This window comes from Cryptomeria japonica, chromosome 10, assembly GCF_030272615.1.
Source record: "Cryptomeria japonica chromosome 10, Sugi_1.0, whole genome shotgun sequence".
NCBI classification, from domain to species: Eukaryota; Viridiplantae; Streptophyta; class Pinopsida; order Cupressales; family Cupressaceae; genus Cryptomeria; species Cryptomeria japonica.
This window is the reverse complement of record NC_081414.1, coordinates 158,768,142-158,784,704: the sequence shown is the minus strand read 5'-3', so window position 1 is coordinate 158,784,704 and position 16,563 is coordinate 158,768,142. Positions and strand designations below refer to the sequence as shown.

The 16,563-nt window shown below is 33.1% G+C and overlaps 2 protein-coding genes across 2 annotated transcripts; both read left to right on the top strand.

Annotated features, from left to right (window-relative positions):
* Positions 1-402: 402 nt before the first annotated feature.
* LOC131064698 (uncharacterized) lies at positions 403-3,591 on the top strand. The gene is made up of 5 exons (XM_059212677.1): positions 403-610; positions 699-797; positions 954-1,261; positions 1,374-1,528; positions 3,149-3,591. Exons 1-5 carry the CDS (start codon positions 464-466, stop codon positions 3,340-3,342), a joined length of 903 nt encoding a protein of 300 aa, XP_059068660.1. The 5' UTR covers positions 403-463; the 3' UTR covers positions 3,343-3,591.
* Positions 3,592-3,791: 200 nt separating this feature from the next.
* On the top strand, positions 3,792-6,529 carry LOC131859128 (disease resistance protein TAO1-like). Its single transcript, XM_059212676.1, has 4 exons — positions 3,792-4,153; positions 4,362-4,625; positions 4,734-5,705; positions 5,807-6,529. Exons 1-4 carry the CDS (start codon positions 3,818-3,820, stop codon positions 6,374-6,376), a joined length of 2,142 nt encoding a protein of 713 aa, XP_059068659.1. The 5' UTR covers positions 3,792-3,817; the 3' UTR covers positions 6,377-6,529.
* The last annotated feature ends 10,034 nt before the right edge of the window (positions 6,530-16,563 follow it).

The window sequence follows — 16,563 nt, the reverse complement described above, 5'->3', positions numbered from 1 at the left end:
TGGCTATCAAATCTAATACCAGTCTTCCACCATTTTTATTGAACCTGCATCAGCAATAGCGAAAGTGCAAAAATAGAGAGGATAATGATGTAGATATCAAATCTGATACCATTCTTCCACCATTTTTATTAAACGATGCACCAGCAATAATGAAAGTGCAAAACTTTAGCTGCTTTAATTTCCTCGCTTGCACACAGATACTCTTGCCAATGCTTTTTCCTTTACAACTTGCGCGCTTGATGGATGCTCTTGTGAATGACTTTACAGCTTGTATTGCGCCTACCACAAGAAAATAATTTATTCCAGTAAATGGAAAATAATTTTTTTCCATCCTTCTCTTTTACCATTACCCATCAATAGTCATTTTAAAAGGCTATATATATTCCGAGCAATCTGTTTTACGTCATATCTGCTTCAATTTCATTGATCTACTTCCCTCTTTCATTTGCTCAGTAAGAGAAAAATGGGCAACACTTCCTGCTGTTGTTCTTGCTCTTCTTCTCATGAAGATTATCAAAATTTTATCAGTAAGATTGTTGTGGTAGAAGAAATGAGTCACGTTGATGATTTGATTTCTTACATTGATCAGCTCTTAAATGCCATTGATGAGGTAAGCATTCATTCTTTTGCCCTTCAATAAGTTCAGTATTTTAAATTTTTATTGCATATTTACATCAATTGCAAATAAATGAAAGCAGGGAAGACAAGTTCCCAAGATGGCTCAGGTTTCTTTTATCAATTCTGGTGGTAGTTTACTGGAGAAGGTATTGCAGCGATCTAACGGGCATATATGCAAGGTATTCAATTCTTTTTTTTTTTAAGATTCTAATTGGTGCAACTCATTTTTTTATTATTGATGCATACATTTAAAAAGTATTATAGGAAGAAAGTGTTAATCATAGGAGATTAACTGTTACATTTTAAAAAGTGTCTATCAATGCTTTTTCCTGCAGAGAGACATTATGCCAAAGCTCAATCGTGAAACTCGCAAATTTGCTATTGATGTAACAAATCAAGCAGCACATATTCAGTGGCTGGGAATAACGCTTTCTGTTGTAGGGTTTGTGTTAGAACGAATTGAACAAGTTTCTTCTAACAGAAAGGAATGTATAGAGCTCCTGGGGTACATGTGTAACCTCGCAAAATACATCAAGCAATTGAATGAGGATTTGCCTCGAGAGAAGATGAATGGGGTCCTCGAATTCATTGTAAATGGCTGCCTCATGTGCATATCACAAATGAAATCTAATGCGCTTTCCAAGTAAATCCAATGCAACTCATGCAATCTAATTTTTGTTTGCTAAGTCGTGTGATATTCGTAATTCAACTCTTCTGCAATGCTAATGTTTTGTTTATTTTTGACGGCTTAATAGATTTTTCGCTGCTCCAGTTGCGGCTGAAGATTTGCGAAAATTTCAGGCAGAACTTGGGCATGAGTACCAAGAACTCTCATTGGAAGCCATAATTGCTGTTTTGAACAGAATTCCAGTTGTGTTACCTCCCTCACAAGGAATATCTCCTCAAGCAGGTACATTTCTCCTGTGTTTGGGCATCTGTTTATGGTAGAACTATCCAAGAAAAACAAATATAATATGAAAAGAGCATTGCAATTTAATATCTTGATGCACTAAAAATTCCACTGAGTTAATTAAACATATAAGAATTTTAATGGTCAAGAACTGTCCTTCAGTCAATTTTTACAGGAGTATTAGTTCTAATTTCTAAAGTTTTTGTTTCCATAAGCATGTTTTTTCCTGTCATATTCAAACATGTGAAAATGTCTCGTGTTTGGGCTTACTTTTCGCCTTTAAAATCTATTAAAGATTAATTTAAAAAATATATATTTTATATTAATTATTATTACTTAAAATATATAATTAAAATTTGAAAAATAATTAATTTTAATTAAAATGATTACATATTGGGCACATATGGAGTAACATATTAAAAAGTTAAACAATGAATAAAAAATATACTAAGAAATGATCTAAATATAAAAAATAAAAATAAAAAATTGTAAGAAATAGCATGGAAAAATGGTTAGTTTGTGTGGTAAAATAAAAAGGTATCTTACAAGTGTAAATGTGTATTATCTAAAAGAGAGTAAATGATAGAATATTAAGAGATAGAGAGAAGTGGAGGTAATATTGAATATAAATTCTTCGATGTAAGTCATCATTTATAAATCCACGTATATATGTTTTTTTAACTAAAAATTATTACAAAGTAATGTGGAACCCTCAATATTCATTTATTGGATTATCTTGTCATTTAATTTTGAAAATCATATTAAAAAAAACAATATATAATATATTTTAGGTTTGGGTTGATTAGACAATCTGGTAGATTGATTATGTAATCAATAACGATTGGTAAGGTAACTAATAGAACTACTACATAATCTCAAGTAATATAAACCAATTTATCACATACATATAAAATAATGTGCATGTATAAAATCTTGCAAAACACATACAACATAAAAATTATTGCAAATAATAAAAACTATATTAAAATAGAAGTTTCATAAATATATGTCATCACATTAATGATTCTTTATAGTTATTTCAATGTCAATATATGAAAACATAATATAACACTATATTATGAAGTTTTATAATATAATATAACACTTAGAATATATAGTTCATAAACAATACAATAAATATATGTACATTATACACGTTCAAATGAAATAATAATAATATCCATAGTCTATAACAATATTCAAATCTAAATAAATAATATTTTATTAATTTTAATAATAAATAATTAAAATAAAATACTAAACATTTTCTATCTATTTTATAGATTTCATGATATTTATAGTAATTCGTATTTACAAACAATAAAAGTAAAATGATCTAAACTTAGATAGCTAGACTTTAAAAAAAAAATATAATGTTAAATAAATTTAATAAGACGAGCTTGTGTCAAAACTTTGTAAAGTTGTGAAATATGATTTTTAAGATCTTCAAAGAAAACAATATAGAATTGTAGGCACATGGTTGATTTAGAAAATTAATTCATTTAATAATTTTTCTCAAAAATGTATCTATAGACGAATTATTCTTCAATTTTTCTATTTTCATTAATATTAAGATGTGTAGAAACAGAAATTCTAAAAAAATTTATGTTGGTTTTGTAGTTGGTATTGAGGAAGCCACAAATCATGTGATTGGACTTCTAAATATGAAAGGGGGATCAGTTGGAGCAGTGGTTATTTATGGACAAGGTGGGACAGGAAAGACAACTTTGGCCACTGCAGTTTTCAGCAAACCTCACAAACTACAAACATTGCAGAATTGTTATGGAACAAAATTGTTCAGAGGGAGATCTTAAGTCATTGCAGCATCAAATATTAAGAGACCTTTTTGACCGTAACATTGACTTGAGGAATCTGATTGAAGGTAAAGAAGAGTTGTCCAAGGATTTAAAAAATCCCTCCTCTCAACCTGTCTTTATTTTCATTGACAATGCACTTAAACAAAACGACCTAGAAAAGCTTTTGCCTATAAATGATCTGGGCTCCCTTCCAGCACAGAGTAGGATTCTTTTAACGACCAGAAATCAGAGTGAGGCTCAAATAATTTCTCAAGCAAATATTGAACTCCATTCTTATCCAGTAGCTTCTCTTGAACAAGAAGATGCACATAAACTCTTGTCTAAATTCTCTTTAGAGAGTGGCCAAGCAAGTTTTGATCCCACAATAGATGTTGATGGCCTCCTCCAAATATGCCAAGGAATTCCACTAGTTTTGAAAATTGTTGGAGCAAAATTACGTGCACATGCTCATAATGTCCAAAGTTGTGGGTAAATGGTTGAATATCTCAAGTCCTGGCTGTTGGAAGGAGCAGAGGGCGAAATAAGTGAACGCATGGTGGACTTTGTATATCATCGCTTGGATGCCTCATGTAAAGAGGCATTTCTTGACATAGTTTTCTTCTTTTGTAATTGGGAGCGGTGCATGGTGGCCTTTGGTGTTGGAGAGATGGAGTTTCAAGAGCTTGAAAGGTCTGCACTAGTAAATGTCACAGATGAAGGTGAAGTGAATGTTCATGATATAGTGAAAGCAAGAGGAAGAATGCTCTCACTAGAAGGGGAGAGAATAACCGATCTTGAATCTCTCACAGATGTTCTCCAAGATGCACAGGTTGGTTTGGTTTTTGTCCTGCTCTTCACATAATTCTACATTTTGTTATTTTTAACATATAAAAAACTCATTAATCCTAATTTTGTAGAGATATACATATAAGTACCAATTTTAAAGAAAATTTTAAAAAATCAATCACTGCTCTATATATGATTGTACATTTGAACTATAAATATTATATTTATTTTTTTTTATCTTTTTTTTATAGAGGATTAAGAAAACGAAGGGAATTTTTCTTTCTGAAAATTTTGAGTTGGAAGCACGTCATCTCAACTTGATGAAGAGATCATTAAGAGTTTTGATCTTGATAGAATCAACAAGAATAGTAAATGGAGAATGTGAAGGAGCCTTTGAACATCTAAGGTTGGTCAGCATCGACAACCATGATAATTACTCACGGATGAATGTTAGTAAACATCCCAAATTAACAGCTCTTATTGTGAGATATGACGAAGACTCCAACTTTCCTGAGGCAAACTCTACCTAATTTTTTATTTTATTTATGTACTTCAATTTTTGTTCTAGTTAATTAATTTATATTTTCGATTTTTAATTGAAAAAGCGTGAAATTGTTTTGCAGGTCTCAGGCGTCACATCCTCATTGAAATATATGTGTATAGAAAGCTCTACATTAGTAAATCTTGTCACCACCCTTTCCCAACTTCAGTCTTTGCGTTCTCTAACACTGCAGAATTGTAGAGGGTTTGATAGCCTTCCTCAAAACATTGGGAACCTACCTTTTTTGGGAAAGTTGGATTTGTCAAGTTGCTCCAGTTTGACAAGCCTTTCAGACGACTTTGACAATTTATCTAGTTTGGAAAACTTGGATTTATCTTATTGTCCTAGTTTGATAAGCCTTCCAGACAGTTTTGGTAATTTGTCTTCTTTAAACCAATTGGATTTACAATCTTGTTCCAGTTTGATAAGCCTTCCAGACAGTTTTGGTAATTTGTCTTCTTTAAACCGATTGTATTTAACATCTTGTTCCAGTTTGATAAGCCTTCCAGACAGTTTTGGTAATTTGTCTTCTTTAAACCGATTGTATTTACCATCTTGTTCCAGTTTGATAAGCCTTCCAGACAGTTTTGGTAATTTGTCTTCTTTAAACCAATTGGAATTACAATCTTGTTCCAGTTTGATAAGCCTTCCAGACAATTTTGGCAGTTTATCTGATTTGGTAGAGCTACGATTAGACGCTTGTACAGAGCTATCTGTGTTGCCAGAAAGTTTCGGAAACCTTGGTTCTTTGGAGAAGTTGATATTGACACATTGTGATGAGCTCTCGAATCTACCTCAAAACTTTGGTCAGCTGAAGTGTTTAAAATATGTGAGCATATATGGATGTTTCAAATTACAGACCCTCTCAAGTGATTTTGAATGTTTGAGTTCACTGGTTGCCGTTGATGCTTCATGTTGTTTTCAACTGGAGGAAAATGCAATGGACAAGTTAGCGATGATGAAGGGATTGATGTTTGTGGGTATAAATGGAAGCCCTATGTTGAAAATGCGGTGGGATCAAGTGAAAGACCAATATTCTTTAGTAGTAAGACAGGTACACTCTCTGTAACACACTTTCTTGTGTTTAACTAGGAGTTTTATTTCACTAGTTATGCTCATCCCAGTTCTTAATTGGGGGCATTTGTTGCATTGCAGGGATTGCGGCTAGGTGCAGATAGAGATGTAATGCATAGAGCATTTTTTCACAGTGAGTCAAAATTCCTACATGTTGATGAGAATGGGCAGTTTGCGGAGTCCCCCCGTCCAGCAGCCGGCGTAATTCTGTGTGTGTTGTTAACGGTGTGTGATCTGACATCGCCATCAAATAGCAGATATTTGGAAGCAGTGAAGAGGAAATGGATGGAGGTGAAAAGTGCATCGGTGGAGATGATGATGATGATTTTGGTGGAGGTGGGAAGTTCATGGGATGAAAGCGAAGGACGAGTTACAGAAATCCTCCCCCATTTGCCGAGGGACACCACTGCTTGGATTGCTCCTGACAATAGGGCCAGGCTACTCTTTGCCTATTCCCTTTTCAAGGTTTTGCGGGATGAATATAATTATAATAAGATGTGTGATGTCATCGTCAGCATGTTAACATCTGTGGATGAAGAGGGAAGGATGAAGATGCAGCTTCTCAACGACCACTATACACCTGATTTTGAGTACCAAGACAGTTGGGAGAAATTATTCTCCCCTATTTTCGAAGCTTCAAATTTTTTCTAGAGGCGCCAATTGGGTGAAATGTTCTCCGCAACTATGATAAGCTAACGGGCCTTTCCCAGCCGCCACTTTTATGTATCATTGGCCTCCCGCCGGGCTTGTGAGGTGCCCGACTTTCTCCCAGGCCATTTTATTGAACAGTTTGAATGCATTTCACGATGATTTTATTTTATTTTTGTCGTGATTATTGTTCTTTGGTAATAAGGGTTGGGCTTGTAAAAAATTTAATTCATTTTTTTAAAAAAATATTTTTTTATTACTTTTCAATTTTTATAATTTAATTCAAATAATTTTATTTTTCTTTTATCAGAAAATAAATAATGATTTAATTAATTTGTCAAATCTATTAAATCAATTAAAATAAATTTTATGTTTATTTTTTAATTATAATTATTTTTAATATTTTAGATAATATTAGATTAATAATTTATTTATTTAGAATTTAATTTCTTTTTATACAATATTTCTAGTATTTCTTTTTTCTAAAACATTACTTTATTTTCTTCTAGTCTTTCTTATTTTTCATAAACATTTTGTGTAACTTTGTTGTCCCCTTTTATTTAGATAAGGAATTCTACAATACATCTCATTTAATCTTATTTTTAATGATGGATTTCTATCTATTTAATATCACACACTTCAAAGTTTGAAGAGTTGAAAATAATTTTACACTTCATCTACACTAAAATTTGATGATATGTTTTGTAGGTAGAAATTATGAATTATTCAAAATGAATGTAAAACTATTATATAATAATTAATAGAAGCTCTTACAATTTATCTTCTTCCAAAGAGTTGAATTTAAGTAATTGTTGTAGTATGGTGAATCTATCAAACAACTATTTCAATTTATTTAGGTTGGTAGAACTACTTTTAAATAATTGCTCTAACTTGATGAACCTTCCAAACAACTTTAATAACATGTCTTTTTGAATAGATATAAATTATGATCTTGTTTAAGTTTATTGAGAATTCCAATCAATTTTGACAATTTATCTTCTTTAGATAAGTTGAATTAGCTCTCGTGTTGTAGCTTGGTAAGAATTTCATACAACTTAGACAAACTCTCTTCTTTACAAGAGTTGCATTTAAGATATTGTTCTGACTTGGTGAGCCTTTTAACGATTTTGGCAATTTATTGGGTTTAGAAGAACTATATTTATACAGTTGCAAGCAACTGTCCATGTTGCCAAAGTTTCAGAAACCTCGCTTTTGGGGACTATTGATAGTGCAAAAGTGTGAAAAGCTCTCAAAGCTACCTCAAATTTTGGTCAGCTGAAATTTTTAAAATTTGGGCATCCATAGATGTAAACTATTACAAAAGTCCTTGGTGCTTTTGAATGTTTGGGTTCACCAATTTCTATGAAGGCTTATATATATATATATAGAAGTGATTTTAACATACAATTTTTTTAACATAACTAAGATAGATAAAATATAAATTAGTGAAATTATATATATATATAATTAAAAAATAATATTATTAAAATTTATGTATAATATATATCTTAATTTTTTTTCAAGGACCTCCTCCTCATAGATATTTTGGCTATACCTATTCCATCCCAATAATCCCTGCTTGACAACTCCTTTAGCTCTCCACTAGCCACCCTCTGATCACCTTCCTCCTCCATCTGCCTCCACCTACCACCCTTTGACCACCTTCCTTCTCCATCAACCACCACCAACTACCCTTAGAACTCCTTCCTTCTCCATCGATCTCCACCTGCCACCTTTTGACCTCCATCCTCCTCTGTTATCCCTTTTTCCCACTTTGTCACTCTTGCCTCCTACCTTCTTCGTCAACTTGACCCCTACTTCTAGTTTGTCTCCAAATACTCCCTCTACTCTCTTTCTCCACTCCTCCTTCCTTCTATCTCTACCTCCTTATCTCTCTACTCTTTCTTGCTTAATGTCTATACCTCTAGGGTTATCTCTCCCCCTTCCCTACTCTCAGTCGCCTATTTCTCCACTTCCTATCTATCTTACTATTCCCTGACACCTACCTTCTCCTGCCTTATTTGACACTCAACACCTCCTCCCATCATTGGCCATAATCTCCTTCATGTTTGTCACACATCACCTATCCACCATGGCAACTAGACTAGGCTCTCTTTCATTACTCTTGCATGGTCTCCCCTCTATCTACACTGTGTCATTGTCTACCACTACAACAAGATGGTGTGTGTGTGTGCACGTGGTCAATCGTCTTTGACCATGTCCCACAAGTGAGATGAAAGGAATGATCCTTGAACCCATGACCACCCTATCAATAGGGCTTGTGACTTATCATCCCATTGTAGGGTCATCCCCATTAATTTATTATATTTAATTATTTTACTAATTACAACTTAAAAAGCTAAAAATACAAAAAATAAAAAAAGTTATTAAAATGAATTGTTTAATTTTGTCCTTGAAACCTGGAGGGAAAGTGGAGACATCAACATAGTACATATGGGTGGCTTCTTTTGATAGGTTCTATATAGTAGGAGGAGCATAAGGATGGGGGTGGTGCAAATAATCCCCCCCATAGCTAGTGCCTACAAACAATAAGTATTGGAACCCATCCACATTCTCCATTGTGAAAGAGATTTGTGCCTATCTACTTGGAAGGGGACTTCTTTTTGGAGAAAAATTAATTTATTAGCTTTAGAATTCACATATAGCATATTGTCATAAAATACAAAAGGAATCACATGGTACTGCTACAATCATTCACATGGATGGTATTTTGTCTCTACAGAGATAAATAGTAATAAAATGTTTCTTCACACACAATACTTCATTTCTTCTAGAACAACTTATCATATCCTCTCTGATGAATAAACTAATTATTTGGAAATTATAGAATGTTATAATGAATGGAGCATGAAAACAATTCTTAGGACATCTTTGAGTTGCCCATCTACCTCCATTTTGTAGGCTTGAATATTCTCCCATGGCTTGAGTATCTGGATTTGAAACAAACCATCTACCATGAATAATGTATGTTGAGGAAACCAGCAAACACAAAAGGCAAGTTCTTTGCTCAAAACTATCCCTTACACTTGCATAACATTAGTTTGAAGGATGTAAAGTTGCTCTAATTTATTTCCAAGAAACTCAAATTCCAAAACAACATGATTGGATCTATGTGGAGACAAATAGAAAGAAATCATAAAACTAATTGTCATGTTAGAATCACACAAACAAAAATCACCATCACTATTTGGAACCATGTTTGTCTTCTCCACTTTATGCTTGTCAGAAGGCTTATAATAAGAAATGACTAAAAACAAGATTGCATATTAATTTTTGAAACTTCCCATTGAAGAAAGGATGACCATTTGTTCTTTGACTTAAGAAGTTGATTTTCTCTTACCATGTTGTTTTCTATGTTGTTTAATCATGTTGCCAATCTTGATGGTTTTTATTTTTAAAATTAGCTTGAAAAGCTTTGAGCTGAACTTGCAAATTGTCTAAGGAAGTCATAAGATTGGAATTAGCCTAAAGAGTAGATTGAAGAGTAAGCGTATGTAGAGAGAAGTTAGTACAAATAATGATGGCCTCAAACGGAAGAGAATTAAAAGTGTGAGTGAAGACAACCAAACAATAGAATCTTCATAGATGCTTAAGGGAGATTTGTCTGACAGGATGAGAAATAATGGTGTGATATTGGGAGAGGCCAAGTAGAGAAGTTCTCAAAGCCCCATTCTAAGGAAACAATGAAGAGAAGGTGAAAAAGAGAAAGTTCCAAATATACTGAGCATGGGGCAAAACTAGAATGTATTCTTGATAGTTTTATTTTTATGGAAAAAGGGGCATGATGGAGGGGGTGAAATGAATGTGAGTTGATCAACAATAGGGAGTTTAACATGGATAATTTTCCAACCTACCAACTGATCTTGTGTATCAACTCTAGAGTTCTAGATTAAAGACCTTAATTTGTTCCATCTCATTCTACTAAACTTGCAATGTCATTTGTGTCAAGTTGGTGGGCCAAATAAATGAGCGGGAGGAGCTATTTGTAAATAGAACTGAGACTTAAGATGGTGCCATGTTTTCTATTTTAAATTCAAAGGGTCCCATAAATATTGAAAAACTCAAGTGGATGCCTCTTTTAAAGAGATGTCTACCTTTGAGATTCTTAATAGTAGAAAGAGGACTAATGCCTTGTTGAACAAGATGATTCCACCATATTGAAGAAAAGGAAAAACTCAACCCATGACAAGATCTGATCAAACATTAACATCCTAAATTATACTTCCTTAAAATTTTATCCTCATTTGGGAACTCACTTTGGCATTTATGTCGTGAGGCCTGATCAAAGCCATGATTCTACTCACACTATGTAAACTTGTCATTATTTTCACCATGCACTTCATTTCCCCTTGTTTGTTGATACTTGATTGGTCAAGACCAGGGCATGGTGCCCAGGTCCTCAAGGGACCAAAGTGCACAACACCTTGGTCCTCCCAAAAAGGACCCATTTTGGGGCCCCTTACTGGTCACAACATTTTGGAAGGGGCCTAGATCCTGTGTCGGCTCAAGCTGGAAAACTAAATTGTTTTTTGATAGGCATGTACAAATGGAGGTTTACCCCTCTCATTTTGAGAGACAAACACATCAATTCAATTTGACATCAAGTAATCAAGCATTCAAGTTCAAGTGAGAAAGCAATCAGTCTTCTTTCAATCATTGGAGAAGAGATAAGATCAAGATTCAAAAAAACTTCACAATGAGTTAGAACATTGGTGTTTCTATCATTATTCAATGTCTCCCTCAAAAGGAGAATATTTCCATTACTGCAATTAAATTATATTAATTTCTATTTCATGGTTAATTCCAAAACTAGGGTTTGACCTAAGGAAAACCCCTAAATTCCTAACCGATTTCCCTTTCCATAGTGTGCATTAGAGTAGGTATGAAGTTGCCATCTTCAGAATTGGCTTTATTTACAATGACGAACAAATCCCTCTTTGGAGTGCGTAAAGTGCAAAGGACTAGAGTGACCACCATCCTAGTCCTGACAAATTAGGAGCTCCTTCTAGGAATAGATCTGATTACATTTACATTCCTCAGATCTAGGTTTGGGGCTTGATCTGACGACTACAATTCATTGTTCATGTGTTCTTACATCATGGTGCAGGAGCACCTAACACAAAGGCACAAAAGGAGTTTATAAGAGGATAAAGATCAATTCATAAGTATATTCAATTACATTTTCATTTGTAATGTAATTTTGAGTCAATATGGATCAATATGTAAGGCTAAAAGAGCCCATTGTAATGAGTTGTCAAAGTTGTCCACTAGAGGCCTAGATTGGTCAAAAGGTCAAAATTGTATAAAAGGCCATGAGAAGGCTATCAAGTATGTAAAATTTATTAAATAGGTTATTTGGACATGTTTAGGTGGATTTTACAAAGTGTGTATTCATTTTTATAGTGTCACAAAAGTTGTCAAGAAGATGAAAAGTTGTTAGATAAAATGAAACAATGCAAAAATGCACTACAAGTTATAAAAAGGAAGATGAAAGGTCATAAGGGTAGTTGAATGGTTTATAACTATCAAAAAATGCATAAAAGGAATGTATTTGGTCATTCAAAAGCATATAGAGAAGGAGGAGAAATTTTTGGAACAATTGGGTGTGTTTGAATCTTGCATTTTGTTAGGTTTGTTGTGTTAAGTCTTTTTTTACAGGCCTTGTATAGTTATTTAATGCATGTAAACTCTGTAATATAGCAATAGTTAGATAGAAGGGTGAATCATCTTTCTCCTGCCTTTTGTTTGGGTCAATTTCATAAATAAATGAAGAAGATATGCACATTTTGGTGAAAGTGGTTGTTTGCAATTTCTAGGTTTCCTGAGAACACTCATGTTGCAGCGTTTGGTACGAATGCATATGGAAGAGTTAAGACCTATAAGTGGATTCATTGGAAATATATGTTAATAACCTTTCATTTTATTTTGTTTTGAGTCATTTTAATGCAGATTTGTTAAAGTTATGAAGGTTTTGGTGGAAACCAATTTTAAGTTGTCTTAAATGGAGTTGCTGGAAAGGGTTTGTAATTATCTTGTGATTTCACCATTGAAAAATTAATGGCTTGCATATTCTGAAAGTAGACTCAGAGGGTTTTCATTTGAGTATGGTCTTGTTTTCATTTTGTTAAGTATTTGTTGAGATATTTGATGCACTAGCAGGCTAAATGGTGAATTTTTCTGAGTTGTCTATGATAGTAACAATAGGTCTCAGTACGGGGGGCATAATTGGAAAATGAACTGTTGGATTGTTCTCAATTTTTTATATGGCTTTAGATACCTAGTTTTCTACAGCCTCACCGACGCGATCTCCAAAACGTACTCGGGTGTGAAACTTATTAATGTATGAATGCAGGTATAGAAAACTGTCATGTGAATGACAATCACTTTGATGATAGTGAATTGGATTCTTTCAATGAACAATGGAGTTTAATGGTTTGCAAAGGTATAAATGATTGGATATGTTTGAGACAATATTAATGAACCCTTGTAGCATGCATGGAAGTATGAATATTGAGATGTGATATATTACCTTGAAATCAGTATGGTATATGAGTTTGATGTTTTAGTACCTTGATAAAGAGTGTTGGATGAACTTGAAATAGATTTGGATGAAATTAATATGATAATATGAGGAATTTTAATATGTTTATGCCTCTGATATTGAATATATTATGTCAAAGTTTGAACTCCATGGTTGATTTGGGGTTCTTGGTTGGTTTTTCATGATGCTCTGCATCAAATTGGTATCAGAGCTCAGCAAAAGGTCTGGGTTGAGAAAGTGATTGTATTTTGGTTTGCTAATGGTTGTGGTTGCAGATGTATATCCACTAGCTACAAGTAGGCAGACATGAAGGTTTGTAATGGGGCCATAGGAGATGGTCCAAGGGGCTTGAGAAGGAGGTCCAGTAGGTTGCCAAAAGACTTGGGGAGAGAGGCAAGGAAAGGACTCCTAGGTGAGGCAAAGTAGTTGTTGAGTTTGGTGCAACATTGAGGGTGGACTTATGTTTGGAGCAGTATCTTGAGGAGCAGCCAGCATGAACTCCATTGATGGGGGTTTTGATTGAAGTAGAAGACAAAAAAAAGAAGCAAAGGCATAAAGAGAATCCAAAGAGACAAAGAGAAACAAAGAGGCAATGTTGACATAAAAAAACTGATAAACATTTTTGGTCTAATTTTTCTTGCAGGTTGTATTCCTCATTTCCAAGGGACTTGGAAACTTTTCAAAGTCGGGAGTATGGTGCAGGAGAACCTAACACAAAGGCACAAAAGGAGTTTATAAGAGGATAAAGATTAATTCATAAGTATATTCAATTACATTTTCATTTGTAATGTCATTTTGAGTCAATATGGATCAATATGTAAGGCTAAAAGAGCCCATTGTAATGAGTTGTCAAAGTTGTCCACTAGAGGCCTAGATTGGTCAAAAGGTCAAAATTGTATAAAAGGCCATGAGAAGGCTATCAAGTATGTAAAAGGTATTAAATAGGTTATTTGGACATGTTTAGGGGTATTTTACAAAGTGTGAAGTCATTTTTATAAAGTGTCACAAAAGTTGTCAAGAAGATGAAAAGTTATTAGATAAAATGAAACAATGCAAAAATGCACTACAAGTTATAAAAAGGAAGATGAAAGGTCATAAGGGTAGTTGGATGGTTTATAACTATCAAAAAATTCATAAAAGGAATTTATTTTTTTGTTCAAAAGCATATAGAGAAAGAGGAGAAATTTTTGGAACAACTAGGTGTGTTTGAATCTTGCATTTTGTTAGGTTTCTTGTGTTAAGTCTCTATTTCCAGGCCTTGTACAGTCATGTGCAGCCTGGAAACTCTATAATATAGCAATGGTTAGATAGAAGGGTGAATCATCTTTCTCATGCTTTTTGTTTGGGTCAATTTCATAAATAAATGAAGAAGATGTGCACGTTTTGGTGAAAGTGGTTGTTTGGAACTTCCGGGTTTCCTGAGAATAGTCATGTTGCAGCATTTGGTACAAATTCATATGGAAGAGTTAAGACCTATAAGTGGATTCATTGGAAATATATGTTAATAACCTTTCATTTTATTTTGGTTTGAGTCATTTTTATGCAGATTTGTGAAAGTTATGAAGGTTTTGGTGGAAACCGGTTTTAAGCTATCTTAAATGGAGTTGCTAGAAAGGGTTTGTAATTAACTTGTGATTTCACCATTGAAAAATTAATGGCTTGCATATTTTGAAAGTAGACTCAGAGGGTTTTCATTTTAGTATGGTCTTTTTTTCATTTTGTTAAGTATTTGTTGAGATATTTGATGCCCTAGCAGGCTAAATGGTGAATTTTTCTGAGTTGTTTATGATAGTAAAACTAGGTCTTAGTACGGGGGGGCATAACTGAAAAATGAACCGTTGGATTGTCCTCAATTTTGTATATAGATTTAGAAACCTATCTTTCTACAACGTCACCGAAGCAATCTTCAAAATGTACTAGGGTTGGAAAGTTATTAATGTCTGAGTGCAGGTATAGAAAACTGTCATGTGAATGACAATCACTTTGATGATAGTGAATTGGATTCTTTCAATGAACATTGAAGTTCAATGGTTTGCAAAGGTATAAATTATTAGATATGTTTGAGACAGCATTAATGAACCCGTATAGCATGCAAGGAAGTATGAATATTGAGATGTGATATATTACTTTGAAATCAGTATGGTATATGAGTTTGATGTTTTAGTACCTTGATAAAGAGTGTTGGATGAACTTGAAATGGATTTGGATGAAAGTAATATGATAATATGAGGAATTTTAATATGTTTATTCCTCTGATATTGAAGATATTATGTTGAAGTTTGAACTCCATGGTTGATTTGGGATTCTTGGTTGGTTTTTCATGATGCTCTACATCACATCACTTCCAACACATTTACCCTAATTTCAACAATTCAATTTAAAAGAGAATTAAACCAATTACACCCAAATTAAATACAATAAGAATTCTAAGCCCTATCTTGCTAATTTGTGGCTTGTTCTATTGGGTTTGTAGTCCTCTTTTAATGTAATGGTCCCCAAGTAAAAATTAGTTGTCTTCATTCCTTCTATGGTGGAAACCCTAATTTTACACCCATTACATTTTGGTAAATCTGGCATCTTCCACCTTAGTTTTTTATTTATGTTCTTAAATCTAAGTGTTTTTACATTTAAAATTAAAATTAAAATTTACAAGTTTAATTTTCAATTGAATTTAAAAAATTTAGAAGTTAATTTCACAAAAAACCCTAATTTTTAAATCTAAAATTGAGCTTGTGGGTTATCTAATTTGGATTAATTATTTGAAATATGAGTATTTTGATGTAATTTTAAATTCAATTGTGCAATCATAGATCTATTTTTGAAATTTAATTACATAAATTTAGTGGCTGAATTTACAAAATCCCTAATTTATAGTTCTAAAATTTACTCGTGGGTTGCATAATTTTTTAAAGAAATTTTAAGATGTGATCTTTATGATATGCTATGATCTCGATGCATTAATTTTTAAAATTCACAAATCAAATTGCTTCATTAACTGGTTAATCAATCATTTTCATAAAATTTTGCATTTTTTTTTTAACAATTTTTAAAATTCAAATTCAAATTTCTCTCCTTTGTGCATGATTTTTACAAGCATTAATCCTACCTAAAATATTTTTGTGAGAAGAAGTTGTAGAATTAAGGATTACCAAGGTTTAGTTAATAAGGATATGGAGCCTAATTTGGATAACTTGTTTGATGAGAATGTTGGTGGTTCTTCTATTCCAACAATTGATGTTATTTATCCCCATTCCTTACATAATTCTCATGATAAGGGTGAATCACTAACTAGGTTTTTGGTTGACCAATTGGAGAATATTGACAATGAATTTAAAAATCTTCAACAATGGATGAGTCAACAATACCCAGAAAGTGAGGCTATCCCACTGATTGGAGGATTAAAGAGAATGGTTCAAAGTGATAAATTTGTGTTGATGTATTGTGTGGCCTTTCTCATGTTGTTGATACCAATATTATGCTTATCAAAATTTATGCCAAAGTCCTTAGTTACAACCAACCTCCTAGTCAAGTTAATCATTCCATTCCTATGATTACTTATATGACTAGTGTTCCTATTTTCACATCCAACATTATGACTACTTCCACATAAAATATTATTCCTACACAT

What these genes read in the sequence shown, in the direction of transcription:
- LOC131064698 (XM_059212677.1), top strand. Translation starts at nt 464, where the DNA reads ATGGGCAACACTTCCTGCTGTTGTTCTTGCTCTTCTTCTCATGAAGAT. An exon ending in AAATCTAATGCGCTTTCCAA is followed by an intron (nt 1,262 to 1,373) that starts GTAAATCCAATG and finishes ACGGCTTAATAG; the next exon opens with ATTTTTCGCTGCTCCAGTTG. An exon ending in AGGAATATCTCCTCAAGCAG is followed by an intron (nt 1,529 to 3,148) that starts GTACATTTCTCC and finishes TTGGTTTTGTAG; the next exon opens with TTGGTATTGAGGAAGCCACA.
- LOC131859128 (XM_059212676.1), top strand. Translation starts at nt 3,818, where the DNA reads ATGGTTGAATATCTCAAGTCCTGGCTGTTGGAAGGAGCAGAGGGCGAA. An exon ending in AAGACTCCAACTTTCCTGAG is followed by an intron (nt 4,626 to 4,733) that starts GCAAACTCTACC and finishes ATTGTTTTGCAG; the next exon opens with GTCTCAGGCGTCACATCCTC. An exon ending in ATTCTTTAGTAGTAAGACAG is followed by an intron (nt 5,706 to 5,806) that starts GTACACTCTCTG and finishes GTTGCATTGCAG; the next exon opens with GGATTGCGGCTAGGTGCAGA.